At 43.6% G+C, this 18,940-nt stretch overlaps 2 protein-coding genes across 2 annotated transcripts in view; both read right to left on the bottom strand.

The window, feature by feature from the left end:
* Positions 1–1,854: 1,854 nt before the first annotated feature.
* SNRPA1 (small nuclear ribonucleoprotein polypeptide A') lies at positions 1,855–9,405 on the bottom strand. The gene is made up of 9 exons (XM_037910183.2): positions 9,091–9,405; positions 8,597–8,744; positions 7,905–7,983; positions 5,429–5,475; positions 4,608–4,710; positions 3,949–4,028; positions 3,313–3,388; positions 2,837–2,930; positions 1,855–2,133 (listed from the first exon to the last, which is right to left on the bottom strand). Exons 1-9 carry the CDS (start codon positions 9,170–9,172, stop codon positions 2,075–2,077), a joined length of 768 nt encoding a protein of 255 aa, XP_037766111.1. The 5' UTR covers positions 9,173–9,405; the 3' UTR covers positions 1,855–2,074.
* A 6,832-nt stretch (positions 9,406–16,237) lies between these two features.
* PCSK6 (proprotein convertase subtilisin/kexin type 6) overlaps positions 16,238–18,940 on the bottom strand; it is a 113,605-nt gene continuing 110,902 nt past the window's right edge. The window contains exon 21 of the mRNA XM_037910671.2: positions 16,238–18,421. Coding sequence (XP_037766599.1) covers positions 18,294–18,421 — 128 coding nt within the window. The 3' untranslated portion in view covers positions 16,238–18,293. The remainder of the gene's footprint in view (positions 18,422–18,940) is intronic.

The raw sequence follows: 18,940 nt of genomic DNA on the forward strand, positions 1-18,940 counted from the left end.
TCAGAAAGCAGCCCAGCTGCTGACGGCCAATCGCGATATAGGAAAGATCAGGGGGCGGTGGTTAGTATTAAAAAAAAAAAAAGGAGGCGGAGACCAATCAAAAGAAGAGGTATCGAAGCAGCGGCCAATCAAGCGATGGAGGAAGAGGCCAAAACTTAAACCAATCAGAAGGGGGGTGTTAGCTGTTCAGACCAATGATGAGAAATCAGGAAGCGCAGCGAGGGTAGCCCTAGACCAATCAAAGGTTAGAGGTGCTCTGAGTCTGAGAAGCCCGGATCTACCAATCCTGAGGTTCCCTGGACTGCCCTAGGATCCTCCCCTGGATTCCAGCTGCCCCTGCCCGGAGTGATGGGTGTAGCTGCCACAGGGGTTGCAGGGGGTGGAGGCCCCCACGGGTCCCAAGACCCCGTCTCTAAGGCATGCCCAAGTCCTGGACTTCGGGGGATCCTGCCTCCCTGTGTCTTAATGGCTGTGAATAGCTCCCTGCTTACAGCCTGTGACTTGCAGGAACAGGGCCTGCCCATAGCTGTTACTGGCCTGGAAGAACTGAGCATTTATTCCTCTCTCCAACTCCCTCTGCATTTGCCAGTGCCTCCCTCGCTGTATGAGCTGCCAGCCCTTGTTACCTACGCTTTTACACCCTTTCTACTGCCATGATTTGGCACTGGTTACACCTAGCCTTCACATCAAGCCTCCTTCACGCTAGCATCAGCTTTTAAGAACAAGTCTCCCTACTCTTCATCTCTTACCTCCTTTGCTGGCTGCCGATCTTCTCAGACAGCTGACTGCTGTTCATTTCCTGGATAGGTTCCCCAGTTGCAGCGGCTTCTAGATTCTCTGCCTACATTTATCCTAGCTTCCCGCTTCTGCTCCCCAGATGCTCTTCTGTATGGCTGCATGTCATTTTAGGACTCACTACTGCTTGTCCTTCAACAGAACTCCCAATAGCAGATGATCAGTGTTTTTAAAAACTTTATGCATCACTGGAACATGCTCACTCATACCTAGGCCCCCACCCCCTTCCCCCTAATCAGGCTGCTCCAAGGCACATCTGTCATTTTTCTTTTTCATGGCATTAGTTCATTACACCCAGGCAGACAGCGTACTGCTTCATTGGTTTGGCTTGCAATGGGAAGAGCCTGCAACCTTGAGCATTGCTGCATAAGCATGTCACATCACTCAGCATACTAGTCTTTAGAAGTCCAGCTGACTCAGACCTTTTAAAGGCATGCTTCAAGCACATGGTGACTGAAAAGCCTTGGTGGTGCAGGATGTTTAGGAGCTCTAGCATTGCAGTGTTTCTGCAATGGGTGATTTTATACATACTGCAGTTATGCTAATAGGAGATCTGTGTAACTTCTAGAGTCATTTCCTAGATGGGAGACAGCTTCACAGTACCAGGCTGCATGAGTGCTGATGAGAAGGATGACTGCTGAATTAACGAACCAATGACCTAATTGGCTGCTGGTACTGCAATCTCTGGATAACACAAAACTGAGGTCTTGGCCCTAGTTAACAGATGCATAACTTTTGTTGTTTTTTAAAAAGGGAATAAGGGTTAGTCAACTGACTAAATTCAAACTTCGATAATTGCATTTTGGCTAACCAAATATAGACCATGGGTAATTTATTTTTTGCTTTCCCCACAGTTGTGTCAATATTTATATTCATATTTTAATAACCGACAGTTTAAATCATATGAAGACTTTACCAGTAACTAAATATCAAGGGTGAGTTAAAGAAAAGGCCACTGGGGTAAGAGAATGCTTCTAGGAGAAACCTAAGGAAGAAGAGGATATTAAATCGATTTTAGGCCCACAGAGAATAAAAAAAAGTGTCACAATAATGCCTGCAGAGAGAGGAAATGGTATTTTATTGGACTTCATGTACAGTATAAAATTTACAATAGAAATTTCACACACACTAATCGGACTTCAAAAAAAGCCCCAAGCTAACAAAAATCCATTTTGTAAAAGGGGTAATGTTATTAATTTAACTCTATGACAACATTGGAAATGTATTCATAAACAAGGATACAATACTACATATTCTTCAGATCACCTGACGATACCATTTAAGATCCATTGGGAACTGTGTCTTCTTCCATCTCCTCTTCAACTTCCTCTGTTGGTCCTACAAAATGGATACATCAGAATTATTTAATACCTGCTAAGACTTTACAGACACTAATCTCTTATACCCTATCTGAAAAGTGGGGATAATGATTTGAAGATTCTCACATTCACCTACAGTTATTGGTTCAATTATTTTACTGCACAGTTTGAGTTATACCCGTGGTAACATCTGACCTTGTCACTGCCTAGTCTGATATGCAGCTTGCTTTATTCCCACTGAGAAACTCCCCATTGTCTAGGTCTTCCACTGTCTAAAAAAGTCAGAATACCTGGTATCTTTAGGGTCAGCAAACTGACCCAGAAAATTAAGCTTCTGTCTTTGAGGTTGTCAAATTTTGCCCAAATGATTTTAGTCAAATTCAACTATACTGCACAAGTGTTACATCTAAAAGGGTTTCACTTGGATTAAGATTCCTGCATCCTTTCACAGTGTCTAAAAGTTAATCTTTCCTGATTTATGCAGCATGAAATATCCACCCCCTTGTTCCATCCTTTTAACTTTTTGGAAATAGAATCAGACTGATTGATGACACCAATTCTTTAACCATCTCCAACAACATAACCCATCCACCTCAACCCACTGATTGAGATCATATCAAGTTCCAGGCAAAGTTTTAAAAAGTTATGTTTTTGATTCATGCTGTTTATATTACTCAATCACTCTGTGACAAACCAGAAGAGTAACAAAAGTATACAATTACCTGTTTTTCGTTCTCTGCCAGGTATCTGACCAGACTGCAGCAAACCCTTGAGTCTCTCCACTTCAGCCAGAGTTGTAGCATTTGCTATGGCATTCTAGAAGGGCAAGACCAACAAGCTGATCATACTCATTCAACATGTTAACAAGCTGCTGCGATTAATATATAAAGAACATCTGCTTCAAGACAACTAAAATTTTACTGTAGAGAGAGTTACAGTATGTTGGCCTACTCTGTGGTCAAATCTAAACTCAGAACAAGAAAGGGACGCAAAGGAAGTCCAATAAAACCTCAGATTTTTGCAACAAGAAACCCAAAAGGTATAGTATGTAAGTGATCAGAACGCATTTTTCCTCTGTTACTTTGGAAAGTAAGAATGCCGTTACCAGTAAGGGGGGCACCTAATATCACTAAATTTCTGATCCTGGGCAGTTTCCCTACTTCAGTTTTCCCTGTACATCATGTCCTAAAAATGTTACCTTAATTGCTTCAACATCTCCTGTGGAGGGCCCAGCTTTCTTTTTGTCAGTCGGCAAACCAGCACCTGGATTGAAACTTGAAAGAAAAATAGAGGCATATTATTAACATCCCTATGAATGACATCTGCTTCTCTAACTTCCAAAGTTAAAACTTTGGAAGTATTGCATTCAATCAAGTGTAGTATCTTATCTTTGTTAACAAACTGATACAATGAAGAACTGCCTCCTTCAGAAACACCAGCAGGTCAGCTTCCCCACCTCCCACCCTTTTATTTGCTTCCCCACCTCCCACCCTTTTATCTGCTCATGAAGAGAAGCAGGCCTTCTGCATTAAGAAGATTATGCATTGGATTTAAGCCATTAACTTGGATGTTGCTGAACAGTCGAGTTCTGCTGCGTAGACTGTAATGAGAAGTCACCTTTTTAAAAAAAAAAAAAGTGGTTTTGAGCAATGGTATTCACCACCATCCAAGAGTAGGATGTTTGGAGCCAGCATATCTGGTGAGACACCACCAGAGATGTTAAGACATCCTGTTAACAAGTGGCATTTCAATTTACTCTCCACTGCCGCACAGGGAAACCCAGGTGGTGTTTCTGAAGGCAAATGCCAGTTTAAATTGGTTCTCTTTATCTTACGTTTTTGTTCTCTTGGCAATATCCTTTGCAAGCTGTGCACCCCGTTTGCCCTTGAACATTTTCTCTGCCTCCTGACGCTCCTACAGCGATACCACACACACACAAAGTTAATTTCAATAGGAACATCATGTGCATTTTGCATAGCTTCTTTCCTTGAAAAACAAATAGGCTGACGACTTCTTGGATCAGCGAAGACCGGTGTCTCAACACTAGATTTAGAAGCACTTTGACAATAAGTTAAAAGGCTTAAACTCTGAGTATGGCAGTCTCAGACACTTCCCAGAGGAAATTCTTCCCCACCTTTTCGTCCTCAGATGGAGTGGAGGTTTATGTTAAGATTTCCTATTTCTTTCACTAAAGATCTGCTGCTGTACTCAGAAGACTAAAAAGGACAAAGAAGATCCAAACTGTACTTAAACACTGGTGGTTTAAGCTACTGAATTAAGCTATTGAAACAGTGAACTGGTGAAGTAAAAGCTGCCCCAAAGTATGTATTTCATTAGACACCAGTATTGATGTAAATGTAGCTTACAAACACTGGTGGGTCAGGGGAAGGGCACAAATTGCACCACCATTAAATTTTCAAATAAAACAAAACAAGAACAAATGTCTAACTAAAAGATCCTAATTACAGAGAGGCTATGAAAAATGCCACTTACTTTTAATTTCACTTTCTGGAAATCCAACACTCTGATCTGTGGGACTTTGTGGATTACATACAATCTGTAATGCTTCTTATTTGTTACAGGGTTCCTTAAAATACTAAGGAGTAAAGAAAGATTTTAAAGAAATTCTGAATACGAGAGACTGCTTCTTTTAAAGAAGTTGCACGCTAAACTTTAAGACTGCACACTAAATAAATGCAGTAACAACGCTGCTCTTCATCTCTATGAAAAAGAGTGAAAGTTTGTTCTTAGAGTCTAGTTTGCCATCTTAGTGAATTTTACTATGGAAATGAAAACGAAAACACAAACAACAGTAATTGTTCATCATATTTCTACAACAAACAAAAATCTGAACATTTCCTCCCCCCACCCCCGATTCTGGCTCATGATCTCTTATTGATCTCCTGGCTTGATGCAATTCCCTCTGCTGATCAGCATGTGATTTAGATTTAAACTAAAGTATTTTGCAACAATAGATCTCAACGTAATTCTGAGAAGGTAAAATATACAATAGAGACGGTTGTATGCTTACACAGCACTTAATGTAAACATAGTGGCTAATTCCTATTTACTTTGGCAGACTTGGTCGTAACTGAAGAATTTTACCCATTAAAAATTATGTAATTTTTGTAGCCTTTTGTTTATTGATTCATTATTTAAACACACGTCTGGGTCCAATGGAAAAACCAGCCATTTCAAAACAAAGAACTAAGCCAGTGGCTAATAGTAAGCGTAAAATAATATGAAAGATTTTTTTAAAAGCAAGTATAACTGTACATTAAAAAGATCTGTTTATACACGTTAAGATTACGTACCTCAGGTAAGTCAGTGATTTAATTGTTGCCAAAGGATCCAGTTCACCCTGAATAATGGGACCACAATAAGTAATCTTAAAACAGACTATAACATGGTTCAAAAAAAGAACTAGATAAGTTCATGGAGGATAGGTCCATCAATGGCTATTAGCCAGGATGGGCAGGGATGGTGTCCCATGCCTCTGTTTGCCAGAAGCTGGGAATGGGCCACAGGGGATGGATCACTTGATGATTACCTGTTCTGTTCATTCCCTCTGAAGCCCCTGGTATTAGCCACTGTCGGAAGACAGGATACTGGGCTGGACAGACCTTTGGTCTGACTCAGTATGGCCATTCTTATGTTCTAACTTAATAGGAGTCCAAAACTTGTAATGGACGATCATTAGCCTCTAGCGTATCCAAGCACTCATATAAATAGCGGGTAAGTAAAAATGGTTGGTAGTATGCGGCTACTGTAAAGGATATCGGACTATAACAAAGGATAAAGATCATGTTCATTTCAAACTTTTTTTTTAAAAAGTGAAAATGAAATGAAAATGTAATTTATTACAATGATCTGAAAATATTTTTTCTAGAAATGTAAACAAAGTACTTAACAATATCTGAATTACTCAGTATATAAACCTTCATTCAAGAAAGAATTGCTCTTAAATGTTCTGAATATCATTAGGATAAAATACCTTCAAAATAACAGGGGAAAAAGAAAAAAAAAGAAGAGGTAAAACAAATTTTAGTCTTAGGCCATTAGCACATTGAGATAAGGCTTAAGCAGATAAGGCCTTGTCTACACTACGAAGTTTTGCCGGCAAAAATCTGCCTTTTGCCAACAAAGCAAGGGAGGTTACACACTACAAAGCTACTTTTGGCGGCAAAACTCTGTTTTGCTGACAAAATAAAACCACCTCGCCGAGAGGCATAAAGCTTTTTGCGACAAAGTTAAAGCAATAAAGTGTCAGTGTAGACACTGCTGTTTGTTTTGACCACATAACTGGCTTCCACCAATATCCCACAATGCCTGCCATGACTGTTTTGATCTTTGCTACCCTGCAGGCATGCTCTCCTCCCCTTTCAAAGCTCCAGGAAGTATCTGCCATCTGAGCTGTGCTGCTCTGTGTCATTAACTTGGAATGCTTCTGTTCTGCACTAACAACAGAGTGGCAGGCAGACTGCTGCTGTGGGGAGTGGAGGGACTGACTGCCGTGCTGCTTTGACATTCCTCAGGTCACAGAGCTGCTCAGGATGCTGCTCCCTGCAGCTAAGGAGGCTGTGGGAGAACTTGGAGGGAATCACAAAACCATAGGCTGCTTCAGAGAGACTGCTGTGAGGAGCAGAGTCAAGGGATGATGTGTGTGTGTGGGGGGGGTTCCCCTCCCCCAGGATTGGCTGGTCAGCCTGCTGTCTCCCCGGCCCAAGGCACACCACTCTCCAGCCCCCTTCAGTTGAAAAGCAGCTGACAATCTACTGGGATGCCCATGAAACAATGGGATTGAGAAACCTGCATCATGTGACGCTGTACCTGCCCCATGGAAGCTTTGCAAACCCTTCCCATAGCACCCTGCGGCCAGCTACCACAGTGCACTGCTCTCTGTATGGATGCAAGAGCTGCTAGTGTTGATGCACTCTGCCGACACAAGGAGCATAGTGTGGACATGCAACAGCAGTTTTAATTAAAGTTGCATAACTTTCGGCAACAAAACTTTGTAGTGTAGGCAAGGCCTAACCGTGCCATCAAGGACTTCAAATCTCAAGCCCCACACCAAGGACTAAAATCTGCCTTTATTTATGCCTGTGCAATAGTCTAGGACAAAATTTAGCCTTAAGAGGGTATATAATAATACTGTTAGCATTCACAAGCATGTAATGCAAACATAGAAACTAGGAAGAAATATTGCATATGATTCCTAAACAGCTATAATACAACCATGAAAAAAAAAAAAAAGTTTTTACATTGAGTGTTTCAGGTTTTTTTAATTCACAAGACTTTGTTTCTTTGAGTCTGTGTTTAGATCTGGAGCTGTTTAATTTCAAAGCAATGAAGTGATCCTTGTGAAAGTTTCCTATTCTCCTTTAACATTCCATCGGAAGAGTGTAAAAGAGGCATAAGCCTAATCAAACTGGAAAATTAGAGAAAAGTCTGACCTTGTTGTAATAAAAATAGCACAATATCCAACTTCAAAAGATACATTCTAATGAAGGCCACAGTCCCATAAACAATCCTGCACACACTTAACTTTTAATGCATTTGAATAGCTCTATTCACATGTTACTGTGTTATACCTTTCCTAGAAAAGCCCTCTATCAGTAACATCTTATGCTTCACTGCATGTCAAAAATTATCCTCTTGAGAAAAGAATCTGTGATTAATACATGAAAGGTAAATAAAACTGCTTTAAACAAAACCATGTAACAACAACAACATATACAAATATGTCCATAATTCAAACTGGTTTGATCTGTTTTTTTATTAGTAACTTACCAGCTCCACAATGCTATTATTGGTAAGAATGATCTCCTGGAGGTTGGGTAAGGCCTGTTCGAGTCCCTCACCGATCCGACTAAAATTAATATTTTAAAAAAATAATCAAAATCCAATTTAGGTTGGTAATAAATTTTAATAATAAAAACATGCACACACATTTTAACCCTTCAATGCAATACACGTACAAGGGATCACCTGGTTTTGGAATCATTCACCCTGTTTCAAATAAAACAGTTTGGTTCTTTATTTGCTAATGTAAATTACCTCTGATCACATCCATTTTGTGCCCCACTTACCAATGCCCCAAACTTCATGAACATGACTTACATTTTTCACTGGTCTGAGCACAGGAATGGTAAACAAAAGCTACTGAGTATCTGTGGCTTTGAGCAAATCACAAACTCCATGCCTTAGTTTTCCTGACCATAAAATGAGGAGAATACTTACTGATTTGACCCAGGAGTTATGAGCATCACCACATGTAAAGCCCACTGAAAATGAAGCAGGCTACAATGCTGCTCCATACTGCAACATGCTGTGTTCCTCCATTAAAATAATCATTGGCCATTTGTAAATTGCACCACTCCAATGATACAAGGAAAAGCCAATACTGAAAACTGGCTGCACCCCAGGACTCCTTCCACGCACACCCCAAATCTATCCCACGCTGCAGCACCACAGCCCCATACCATATCCTGTTGTTATTCATGAGTAACGTTTTCAGCCTCTTCAGCAGAGGGAACCCGTCCAACTTGCGGATCTCGTTGTCAGAGAAATCGATGGCATCGAACTGGTCCAAGGTGGCGCCCAGGTTCTCAATGACGGGGATTTTGTACCCTGGGGGGAAAGCATCAGACCCGGGTTAGATGGAGTTAGTGTGGGGGGTGGGGGGTGAAAGCAGCAGGTTCAACAAGGAATGCAGGGTACCCAGGCAAGAAACCGCGAACAACATCAACCCCCCCCCCCCCCAAAGTGCGCACAACTGGAGTGAGGCTCCCCTACTCCCCCCCCCCCCGGCCCGAACCCCTCCCCCACCTCGAACCCTACACACACACACACACACACACACACACGAACGAACGAACACAGAGCCCCCGGTCTCCGAGCAAGGCCTCGCTTCGCCCCAGGCGCGCGGCTCCGAGGTCGGGGCCTGCCGGCCGGCCCGCCCCCAGCCGGGCCTCACCGCGCAGATCCAGCTCCCGGTCCCGCACGGCGTTCGTGTACTGAGCCGCCTGCTCGATCAGCTCCGCCGTGAGCTTCACCATCCTGCCGCGCGCTGCCCACGCCGCTCCCGAGTCCCGCGGGGCCTAGAGCGCCGCGCCGCGCAGGACACTGCCCCGGCGGGCCGAGCGCCGAGCCCCCGAGCCGGCAGGCCCAGGTCGAGCGCCGAGCCGTCGAGCGCCCGCTGCTGCGCCCCGCCTCCCAGCGCCCTAGCAACGGGGGCAGCTTCCCCCGCCCTTCACCAAGGAGTCACAAGGTCTGACTAGGCCCAGCTCCCCTTCTCCCCCCATAGGGGCAGCTCCTCCTATAGACCCTCTAGGGCCAACTCCCCCTCCTCCCATAGGACAGGAGCAGCTCCCCCCCATTCTCTTTTGGGGCCGGCCCCCCTCCTCCCCATGTAGACCCTATAGGGATAGGGGCTCCTCCCCCCCCATAGGGATTGGGGCAGCACCTCCTTCCCCCATAGACCCCATAGGAACCGGGGCAATGGGGGCCATGTGGTGGGTAGGTGTGAGGTGCTGTAATTATTAACAATAGGGGTAAGGAGGGGTAAGCTCTTGACTATAATTTCAAGTCACACAATGCTGGAAACCCACTGAAACCATGTTGGGGTGTGTCCCATCGCTGGGGAAGGGTGAACGCATTGCTTATGGTTAAATTGCAGAAGTGGGGCCAAGAAGGTCTGGGTTCTACTCCTGACTCTGTTGCAGGCTTTGCTGTGCGCACTTGGCTAAGTTTATGGGCAGCCGAATTTTCAACGGTGGCCCCTGGGACTGTGTGCCTTAGTTTTTAGGTGTCCAACCCGAGAAAGTGTGGGCCCAATTAGCAGAGGGGTTGAGTGAAATACAAAAATTGAGACAGAAATTCAGTGACTACTTTTGAAAAGTTTGGCCTTATCCTTCCCATGATTTAGTTTCTAAGATGCAAGAAAGGAATGGGAGGAACATTCCTTTACACAGGGTTAATGTATTTTGGAAAACAGTGATGTAGAAAAGTACTTGAGCATCATGGTCGAGAACCAGCTGACCCTGAACTAGCATTCAGATGTGGTGGTTAAACAAGCAAATGTGATCCCTGGATGTATAAGCAAGGAAACATAGCATACAAATAGGGAGATGTTATTACCACTGCTTGTGGCATACCTGTTCACCATGGGAATAGTGTCCAGTTCTGATGTCCACATTTTAAAATGGAAGAAAACAAATTGGAAAGGGTTCTGAAAACAGCTACAAGAATGAGCCAAATTCTGGAAAATGTGCCTTATAGTGAGAACCCAAACAAGTTCAATCTATTTAGTTTAGCAAACTAAAACTTAGGAGGTTTCAGAGTAGGAGCTGTGTTAGTCTCTAAGGTGCCACAAGTACTCCTGTTCTTAAACTTAGGAGGTTACTTGATTATGAATTATAAGTACCTACATAGGGGAAAGCTTTCTGATAGTACACAGCTCTTCAGTCTAGCAGACAAAGGCTCAATGAGATTGAATGTTGGAAGCTGAATCTCAGCTAATTCAGGTTAGAAATAAGGCACACATTTTTGGGTAATTAACCTCTGGAACAATTTACCTAGGCATATGGTCAGTTCTCTATCACGTGCAGTCTTTAAATCAAGATTGGAAATCTGCCTAAAATGATTTTAACTTATGGGCTTGCTGCAGGAATCATTAGGTGAAAATCTCTGGCCATGTTAGGCAGCTCAGTTCACAATGATGCCTTTTAGCCTTAAAAATGTGTGAATTTATGAGACAAGGTAATGCATCAATTTTTTCAAACTGTGTTGAGTTTCTTGTATGCAAAGTGCTTTCAAAATGCAAAAAAAAAAGTATGTGGGAAGTCGTCTCCCCTCCCCCTCCCCTTTGACACATGGTCTTTCCTGGGATCAAATGAAGTCAAGAGGTCTCTGACTGGCACTGTATCAGTGAAAGCAGGAGATGACAGTTGGAAGCCTGGAGTTTTCTGTTGCAAAAATATTTTTATCTTGTCAAACTGACTTTCCATGGAGCCCCACATGGTGGTGCACTAGCATTAGACATCAGGTGAAGAGCGAAGCGTGTTGCCAGACTAGGGTGGTGACCCAGGACTAGGATAGTCGAGATGTCTGCAGATGAGGATTAGGGTGCATTGGCAAAGCTGTGTGTATGAGACTATAGAGTGCTGGGCTGCATAACACCTTGTTCTACCCCACTTTTGAAAGTAAAGTAAAGAAGGGTGAGAGAACTTTCTATGTACAAATGCCTGGTGGCATCCTAGCTAGAAAGGTTGCTTTCCTTTGGACACAGCTGGATCTCAACAGATTCCACACCTGTCCTCACAGCATGAACATACATGAACCATCAGTTCAGCAATTGCTCCTGCCACCTCCAATTACAAGTGCTAATGTTTGCTCTTTTTTAGTTCAAACACAGCACCAGAAGTTGCTGTTGAACATCAGTCCCCATAAACACCTTCCTGCTCTGGTATTTGCTAAGGTTACGTTGGTCTTTCTACCGCCAGCTGCTTTTGCAGGCCTTGAGAGCTGAGCTGGAAACATGCTGCCGGCAGCACTGGGACATTCTCCCTTTGTGTCCATGCTGCAATGCACTTTTTAATGGTCACCCCTTTTCTTCCACTTTTATGCAGGGAACTAACCAGCATTTGCTTTTTAAAATGAAAACTGACCCGTGATTAGCTCGTTGGCTGTTCGCCTAGTTTCAAGGTTGTGGAAACATTTAACTAAGTTGTAAATGGGGCCACACAGCTTTGGTGCAGCAAGACTTGATGGGGCAGGTTCTCTACTGGGCACAGCAGGGACGTGGGTCCAGTCTGGGAGCTGGATCAGCCCCCTCATTTGCTGCCTGTGCTCAGGGTAGAGTCTGGGGGCTACTCTAACAAACTGGTGGCTCCCAAGGAACAATCTGCCAAATGGGAATGGCACGGAGCATCACACTCTAGCCACTGTCCCTCTCTAGCCCCTCCTTGTTATACCCCATGCTCTAGGGGATGCAAGGGGGGAGCCAGCAGAGGTGGCTCTGCCAGCTCTGTGCCTGCTGAGTGTTTGTGATCATTCTCTACTTCCTTTCTGCTGCTTGGGGAGCACAAAGAGAGTGGACAGGTACAGAAAATTTGCCCCTTTATTCTTATAGCTAATAAACATCGACACACATCTGAGGGTGCAGAAGTGATCAGGTGGAACAGGCCACTTTCAGTTACTGTGCCATCATACAAGTAGGCACTTTTCATTGAGAGTGCCACAGGAGGTAATGCCATCAGTCAGTTCACCCTGATTAGCGGGTACCGCTGAGCCTCCGCTTAGACTGGAAGGTGTTTGTGGCAGAGGAGCTCAGTTACGCAGACTCAGTTCTCACGGATTTCAACGGGAGTCAAACTGACAGCACAACTGTCAGATTTGATCTAGTATCAGTTCACTTTTGACCAGATAGCAAACATGAAATATCAGGGGGGCAGGGGAAGAAATAGGTGCCTATAAGAGACAAAGCCCCTACTATTGGGATGTCTGGTCACCCTAGTTCACTTGTACGTACATAAAATGGTGAGATGGCCAAATATCTGGGATCCACAGTTCCTATGGCCTCGTAAAAGTAATACAACCACCACGTGGACTTCGTGAGTAAAAACGGGTAGAAAGAAATTGACCTCTAGTGCAGTAACTGCAAGAGGTAAGGACTTCTTAGCCAATGGCTGGATTTGTGTAACCCAAAAGATTTTATAACTCTTCAGGCACCCAAGGCAAGTAGTTTAATGCTGACCCGGTTCCTTTGAGATATTTGGGCAACATCACACCAGGAGTGAAATTTAGGCTGTGGACAGAATTTCTCTGCAATACATTGTTACCGATTTGTAAGAGTCATTCTCACACTGTGGGGCGTGGACCACTGTTGGGAAGCAGGCGGCAGTCAGGTGGTACCTGGGTTGCATTATAAAAGACCTTAATCAGCACAACATATCACAACATACAGTAATTCAGTAAGGAGAGGCACATAATTTATCTGACTTGTTTCGAGTCAGATAAGTTAGGAGTGAGAGGGATACTCACAAGCAGGAAGAGAGAATTAATACCACAAGAATAACTGCTCAATGCAATCATGTAATGATATAGACAGTGCTGTCCTGAAGTCAAGTTGGGGCAATAACTAAGCACTCCTTGCTAAAGGGATTGTGTTCAAGTACCTAAGGGGTCAGGTCCTTCCTTTGAAGAAGGTGAATACAACTTATCCATATTTTCCTTTAATGGGATAGTTGTATGCATTAGCTAGAGCCATACATTGCTATTTTAAGAACTGCTATTGACCATAGACCCATGGAAAGGTGACACACTGAGTGCTTTTGAGTTGTAGCTGTGGTTTTAAACTTTCACAACTGCTGCTTTGTACAGTCAAAACATTTGTACGGAAGAATGTTTTAATGTACCGGTGGCTGTGAATACAACCTTACCACCAACAGGCAAAGGATGGGTTAGGGCGGCTTTAAAGATGTCCAGAAATGAGCTGTTATAGATGTGTCACTAGTGGCAAGAGACCAGAAAGAAATGTGCTTTAAGAAATTTCCTAAATACCCATTTCTCTTGAAGACAGAGCCACTCTGATTCTTTGAGCGTACCAGTGGCTGAGAGGCCTTAATAGCTCTGAGTAAACTATTGCAATCACTTGTAAAGTCATAAATTTCAGCTTATTTATCCAAGCATGATTCCTGTGGGAGGGAAAAAGAGCCATACACCCTGCCCCCCACGCCAAAGTGTTTCCTCATTTACATCCCATATAACTTGCCTGATGCTGGTTGCGTTCTACAAGCCTGAGAGCAATGTGTGGCCTCTGTGTTTAGACGAAAATGGAGTGGCATTTGTCAAGGCCAGTCCTGTTTAACTGGAAGGGAGATAGCTTTTAAGATGCTCGGAGTTCTGGGGATGGTGGGCTATCCTAAAGCGTGCTGCTCCTCTTAAAATAGACATCCTAAGTTATGTCAAGGACACCTGGAATATAGGGATAAGCCATGAAGGGATGCAGGGGTAGATCACTGCAACTGCCCTGTTCTGTACATTCTCACTGAAGCGCTGGTGCTGGCCTATGCCAGAGAGGATACCGGGCTAGATGGACCATCAGTCTGACCCAGTATGGCCACTCTTATGTTCTCAAGCATCTTTTTAGCATTTTGATACATTTAAATTAATAAACAAGCAATGTTATGATCAGAGCTAACAGAAGCCAGAGAATTTAAAATTAAAGTGATACTTTACCCTTGAGTCACGTGACATCTCTTCCCATTGTCTATTGTGTGATACAACAATAAGATTTTGTAATGCAAAACCCATAGACAGAAGCCATACTCATTTCATGTGGCCGCCATTGGTCAAACAAGTATACTATACAGCAAAAGGAACTAGAAGTAGACAGTGAATTATTCAGTAAATGTGAATACATCTATATTTATACACAAAGTGGAACCTTTTTGAGGGGGCATCTTCCCATTTGTGAGAGCAAATTTAATTTGTGTCTTCAGTTTATAAAGCACAGCTCTAAGCACCCAACCATCCGTTGCCCCGGACTCCTGGCCACTAATTAAAAATGACAAAACAAACATAATAAACAAAGGACTGTCCATAAATTTAGCCCCCCAGACAACCCCCTCCTCAGCCGTAGAGAAGAGTGGAAAAAGACGGGCCTTGCAGTAGGCCCAAAAGGTTAACAGATCTGGATCTGGGTGGCTCACTGTGGGGTGGATTCCAACGCCCAGGTCCCCTCACAGAGAACACCCCACTCAGCTTCATCATGTTTATAGATTCATAAGGTGAAATCCTTGCTTCATTGAAGTCAATGGGAAAACTCCATTGATTTTTAAGGGCAGAAGGGCCCCTTGTGATCGTCTTGTCTGACCTTCTGAATAAACACACGCCATTGAATTTCACCAAGGGAAAATAAACTGAGGGAGATCCAGTTCGAACACCTCTGCTAATCTCACCTGCGGCAGTAAGTCCTGGGGAGAGAAGTAATCGCACAAGTAACTGACCACTTTAGGCCCTGCTAGGTTAAAACCACCTCCTTGAATTCCACCTGGAAGCACTGACACAATTTTCACCCACAGTTGAACTGCAGGCACAACCCTGAGTACTTGTACCCTTTCCTACCTGACAAAGGTGCAAATACTCAAGCTTTGCACCTGCAAACAAAGAAGCCAGGCCTTCGCCAGGTCAAAAACTGGATTTACACCACCATAGTAAAGCCGTACTGAGCCCGGGAGTCCATTTGAACTGTCCTACCAACACAACGATATACATCCCATCCTCTGGAGTTAGATTGTTACAACAGGGCATGTTGGTTTAGTACTCTGGCTGCAGTGAGAGGATAATGCCTTTACTTTCATTTACTTCAAAGCCTGCAGCCACATTGCCTTGTGCTGCAATCCCAACAGAGCTCACCAAGTAAGCAGGGCTGTCCGGGTTAGTGCCTGGCTGGGGAACTAAAGAACAGCCCGGTGCTGCAGGAAGTAGTGGTGGGCATTTGTTTCTCTTGAAATCAGTATTTAAACAATGCCCCAGCCTAGTCTTAGAGGGCACCATACTGCTGGAGAATACATCTTTCAGCATAAAAGCAAGGTCCTGAGCACCTGTGCTCATTAAAAATTTCCTAGAACTTGGGTAACTTTGTTCTGCCTACTTAAATTCTCCCGATGTGATAAGATGTTCTTCAGTTTCTGCCCTGACAGTCCTGTCCTTTTGCTATGTGTTGCTAGCTGCCATGCTATGTGTGGTTTGTATGCAGGTTTGCAAAGCAGTTTGGGAGCCTTCAGGATGAAAGGTGCTATGCGCAAATCATCTTTAGTAAGTACCCTGGATTTTTGCGTGATCTGAGCTTCCTCTGAAGGTACAAGCCATTGGTACTAGTTAATGAGAATGGGTGTGCCCCCTCTGCAGAAGAAATGCATCTCCAGCAGTAAGTACATAGCTCCTCCCCAGCAAAAAAATCTCGGACAACTGACTTTTGACCCTGATCCGTCCAGCTTCTATGTCCAACAAAATAAAAAAGACTTCACAGAAACATCATACACTTGATCTAACTCTGGCCTCAATGCCCAGATAAATCTATTGACTTTCCAAGATGCCAAAGAGTACAGACTCACTCATCAGTGGATGTAAACAATTTATTAATTTAATGGTCAGTTCACAGAAGTTTCGCCTTTACGTGGTTGTTGATCCATTCAGTTTTATGAACAATGACATTTGGCCATCCCCTGTTCACCTGGCTGAGACTTTATTGGACAGGCCCAGACAGGGTGAAAATAATTTGAATTAAAAAAAATTGATTCTTCCTGCTTCATAAAGAACTGATAAAGTTTTTACTGTGAATTTCACTGGCAGAAGGTTTAACCTGTTAAAACTATTAACAATGAAAATCAGACCATGCAACATAAGAAACATCATCTACATATGTCTTATGAAAAGAACATCTTTGTTAGAAGTCTGGCAACAGAGGTCCCAGAGAAGGGGAAACACATGAATAAGACACATAAAAGATCCCCCACTTCCCATAAAAATAACAATAATAATTAATAATCTATGGAGAAAGACAGTATAAGTTATTACAAAAAAATCTCAGGACAACATAGCCAAATAAACTTTAAAACAATTATACAAACAACCACATGACATTCTGTTTGGAGACAGAGTGAAGAGATTCTGATTTGTTTTAGAGAACTGAGCTGGATAGGGAAGGTGTTTCCTGACCGGATCATCGGCACAGGCATGGGAAAAATTAGTGGGTGCTCTGCACCCATTGGCAGCCAAGCTCCCCGCCCCCATCCCACTCCACCCCACCCCACCTCCTCTGCCCCCTCTGAGTGCGCCATGTCTCCACTTATCTCCCAGTGGTTCCTGTCCGGCCGCCGCCAAAAGGCCTTTTGGCCACTCCGGGAGGGGGAGGGGAGGAGGCGGAGAAGAGGCGGTGCCAGGGTGGGGATTTGGGGAAGGAGTTGGAATAGGGTCAGGGAGGGGGTGGAGTTGGGGCAGGGATTTGGGGGCAGGGGTTGGAATGGGGGCGGGGCAGGGCAGGGCCTCATGGAAGGGGTGGGGTCGGGGCAGGACCGGGGGCAGAGGGGGGTTGAGCACCCACCAGCAGGAGCAGAAGTCAGCATCTATAGGCATCGGGATTTCTTAGAGAGAGGTGTTAAGCCCATCGAATTGTTGTCATAGAGAAGAGGCTTTGATGCAAAGTGCTGGAGGGTGAAAATATAGGAAAACCATCTCATTTAGTTAGGAGAGGAAGAACCTAACCTGTTTCAATGATCAGAATGGAGTTCATCAACAATTTAATCACTATTTCAGAAGAGAAATGATTGAGTAAATAAGACTCCTGAGCCATGTGGATGGACCCTTATGTCTGGCTAGCCTCCCACTGAATCGATGGGGTTCTGTGTGGGGACATGAGTCTGCTTGCATGCAACAGCTGGCAGGTTGAGGGCCGCAATGGGCTAAATTCAGACATGGCATTAGCAGGTGCACTAGATTGTCCCTCTTACACCAACTCTGAATATGGTCCTCAAGTCTCCAGTTATTGTCAAATTTATGGCCAGACAGAAACAGTTAACAACAGAAGCCAACGAGTAACCTGAATACTTTGCTTTAGAGCTTTTATCCAGCAGATTATTCCGTTCAGATTACACCATTCATCATTTTACATATGTAAGGAACAGAAAAACACTGTACTACTTTTATTTTTGTAACATGGATTTTTATCAGCCATGAGTTAGCATAAAAGACCAGAAAGTGTTTCACCATTAGTAGCTGCTTCTTCTCAGAGACACAGAAATCCTGGGTGCTTCCGAGTCCTGATCTCCTGCTATGCCCTTGGAATGGTTGAATCGGAAGGATTTTGACTAAGAAACAAGGTGAGGTGTCTTGATCATACATCAGTCCCCATTCATGAGAAGCATCTGAGAGTATTAATATTGCCATTTGTTTTGTATCTTTGGGGCCTTAATTACCAAGTATAAGATCCTACCTAGATTTAATGCTATTCATTATGTTGCTATAGAAACAAATTGACAGAGATAGTAAAGCTATCAAACTGATGTTAGGCAGCACCATGTAAACTCTCCCAAAGTTGAAAATAAACTTTTGTCCTAAAGGTTCGGCAAATTGGACTTGCAGGGTGGCGGAATTCCTGGACGCAGATACTGAACTTTATCCAGCCATGAGACATGTCTGACAGCATAACTGTACAAATAGCTTCATTTCACAGAGCTTCTTTGATTTCACAATCTCACAGAGAGTCTTGAAAGCTGAGGGGCCACGTTCAGGACTAGGAGAATCTGAGAAAACAGATTAACATTTTAAATAAACAACCTCTCACAGGTAACAGGCAATGCAATTTGTTCCAATGTTTGAGGAGAGGGCACTTTTGGGGGAGGCATCACCACCTGTTTGTAATAGAGAATGGAGACACTTTGTGATGAGTGGGCGAATTAGTTCAAGGATAAAATATAATGAAATGCAAACACGTGTGTCTATTTGAGCAGTAAGCAAACATTTATCAGCCTTGCTGGGTAACCTGTGTTTCTATTGCAATCATTGTGTAGATACCACGATGGGAGAAATCATAGTGCTGTTTCAGGTCAGGAATTCTGTAACTTGATTTAATTTGAGCAGGTCAATTGTACGTTCCATAAATATGAAATCCCAGCATCCAACATTCTCCCTGTTTCTGTTGTAAAGAGAGAATGAAGAATCAGGATCATTTTGTTGACTACAGCTAGGGGATTCTTGGGAATGTAGATAACTGGGAACGGTGCAGCTGAAGGATTTTTCCTTATGTCCCTATACATTTCTCT

This window comes from Chelonia mydas, chromosome 10 (assembly GCF_015237465.2).
Source record: "Chelonia mydas isolate rCheMyd1 chromosome 10, rCheMyd1.pri.v2, whole genome shotgun sequence".
NCBI classification, from domain to species: domain Eukaryota; kingdom Metazoa; phylum Chordata; order Testudines; family Cheloniidae; genus Chelonia; species Chelonia mydas.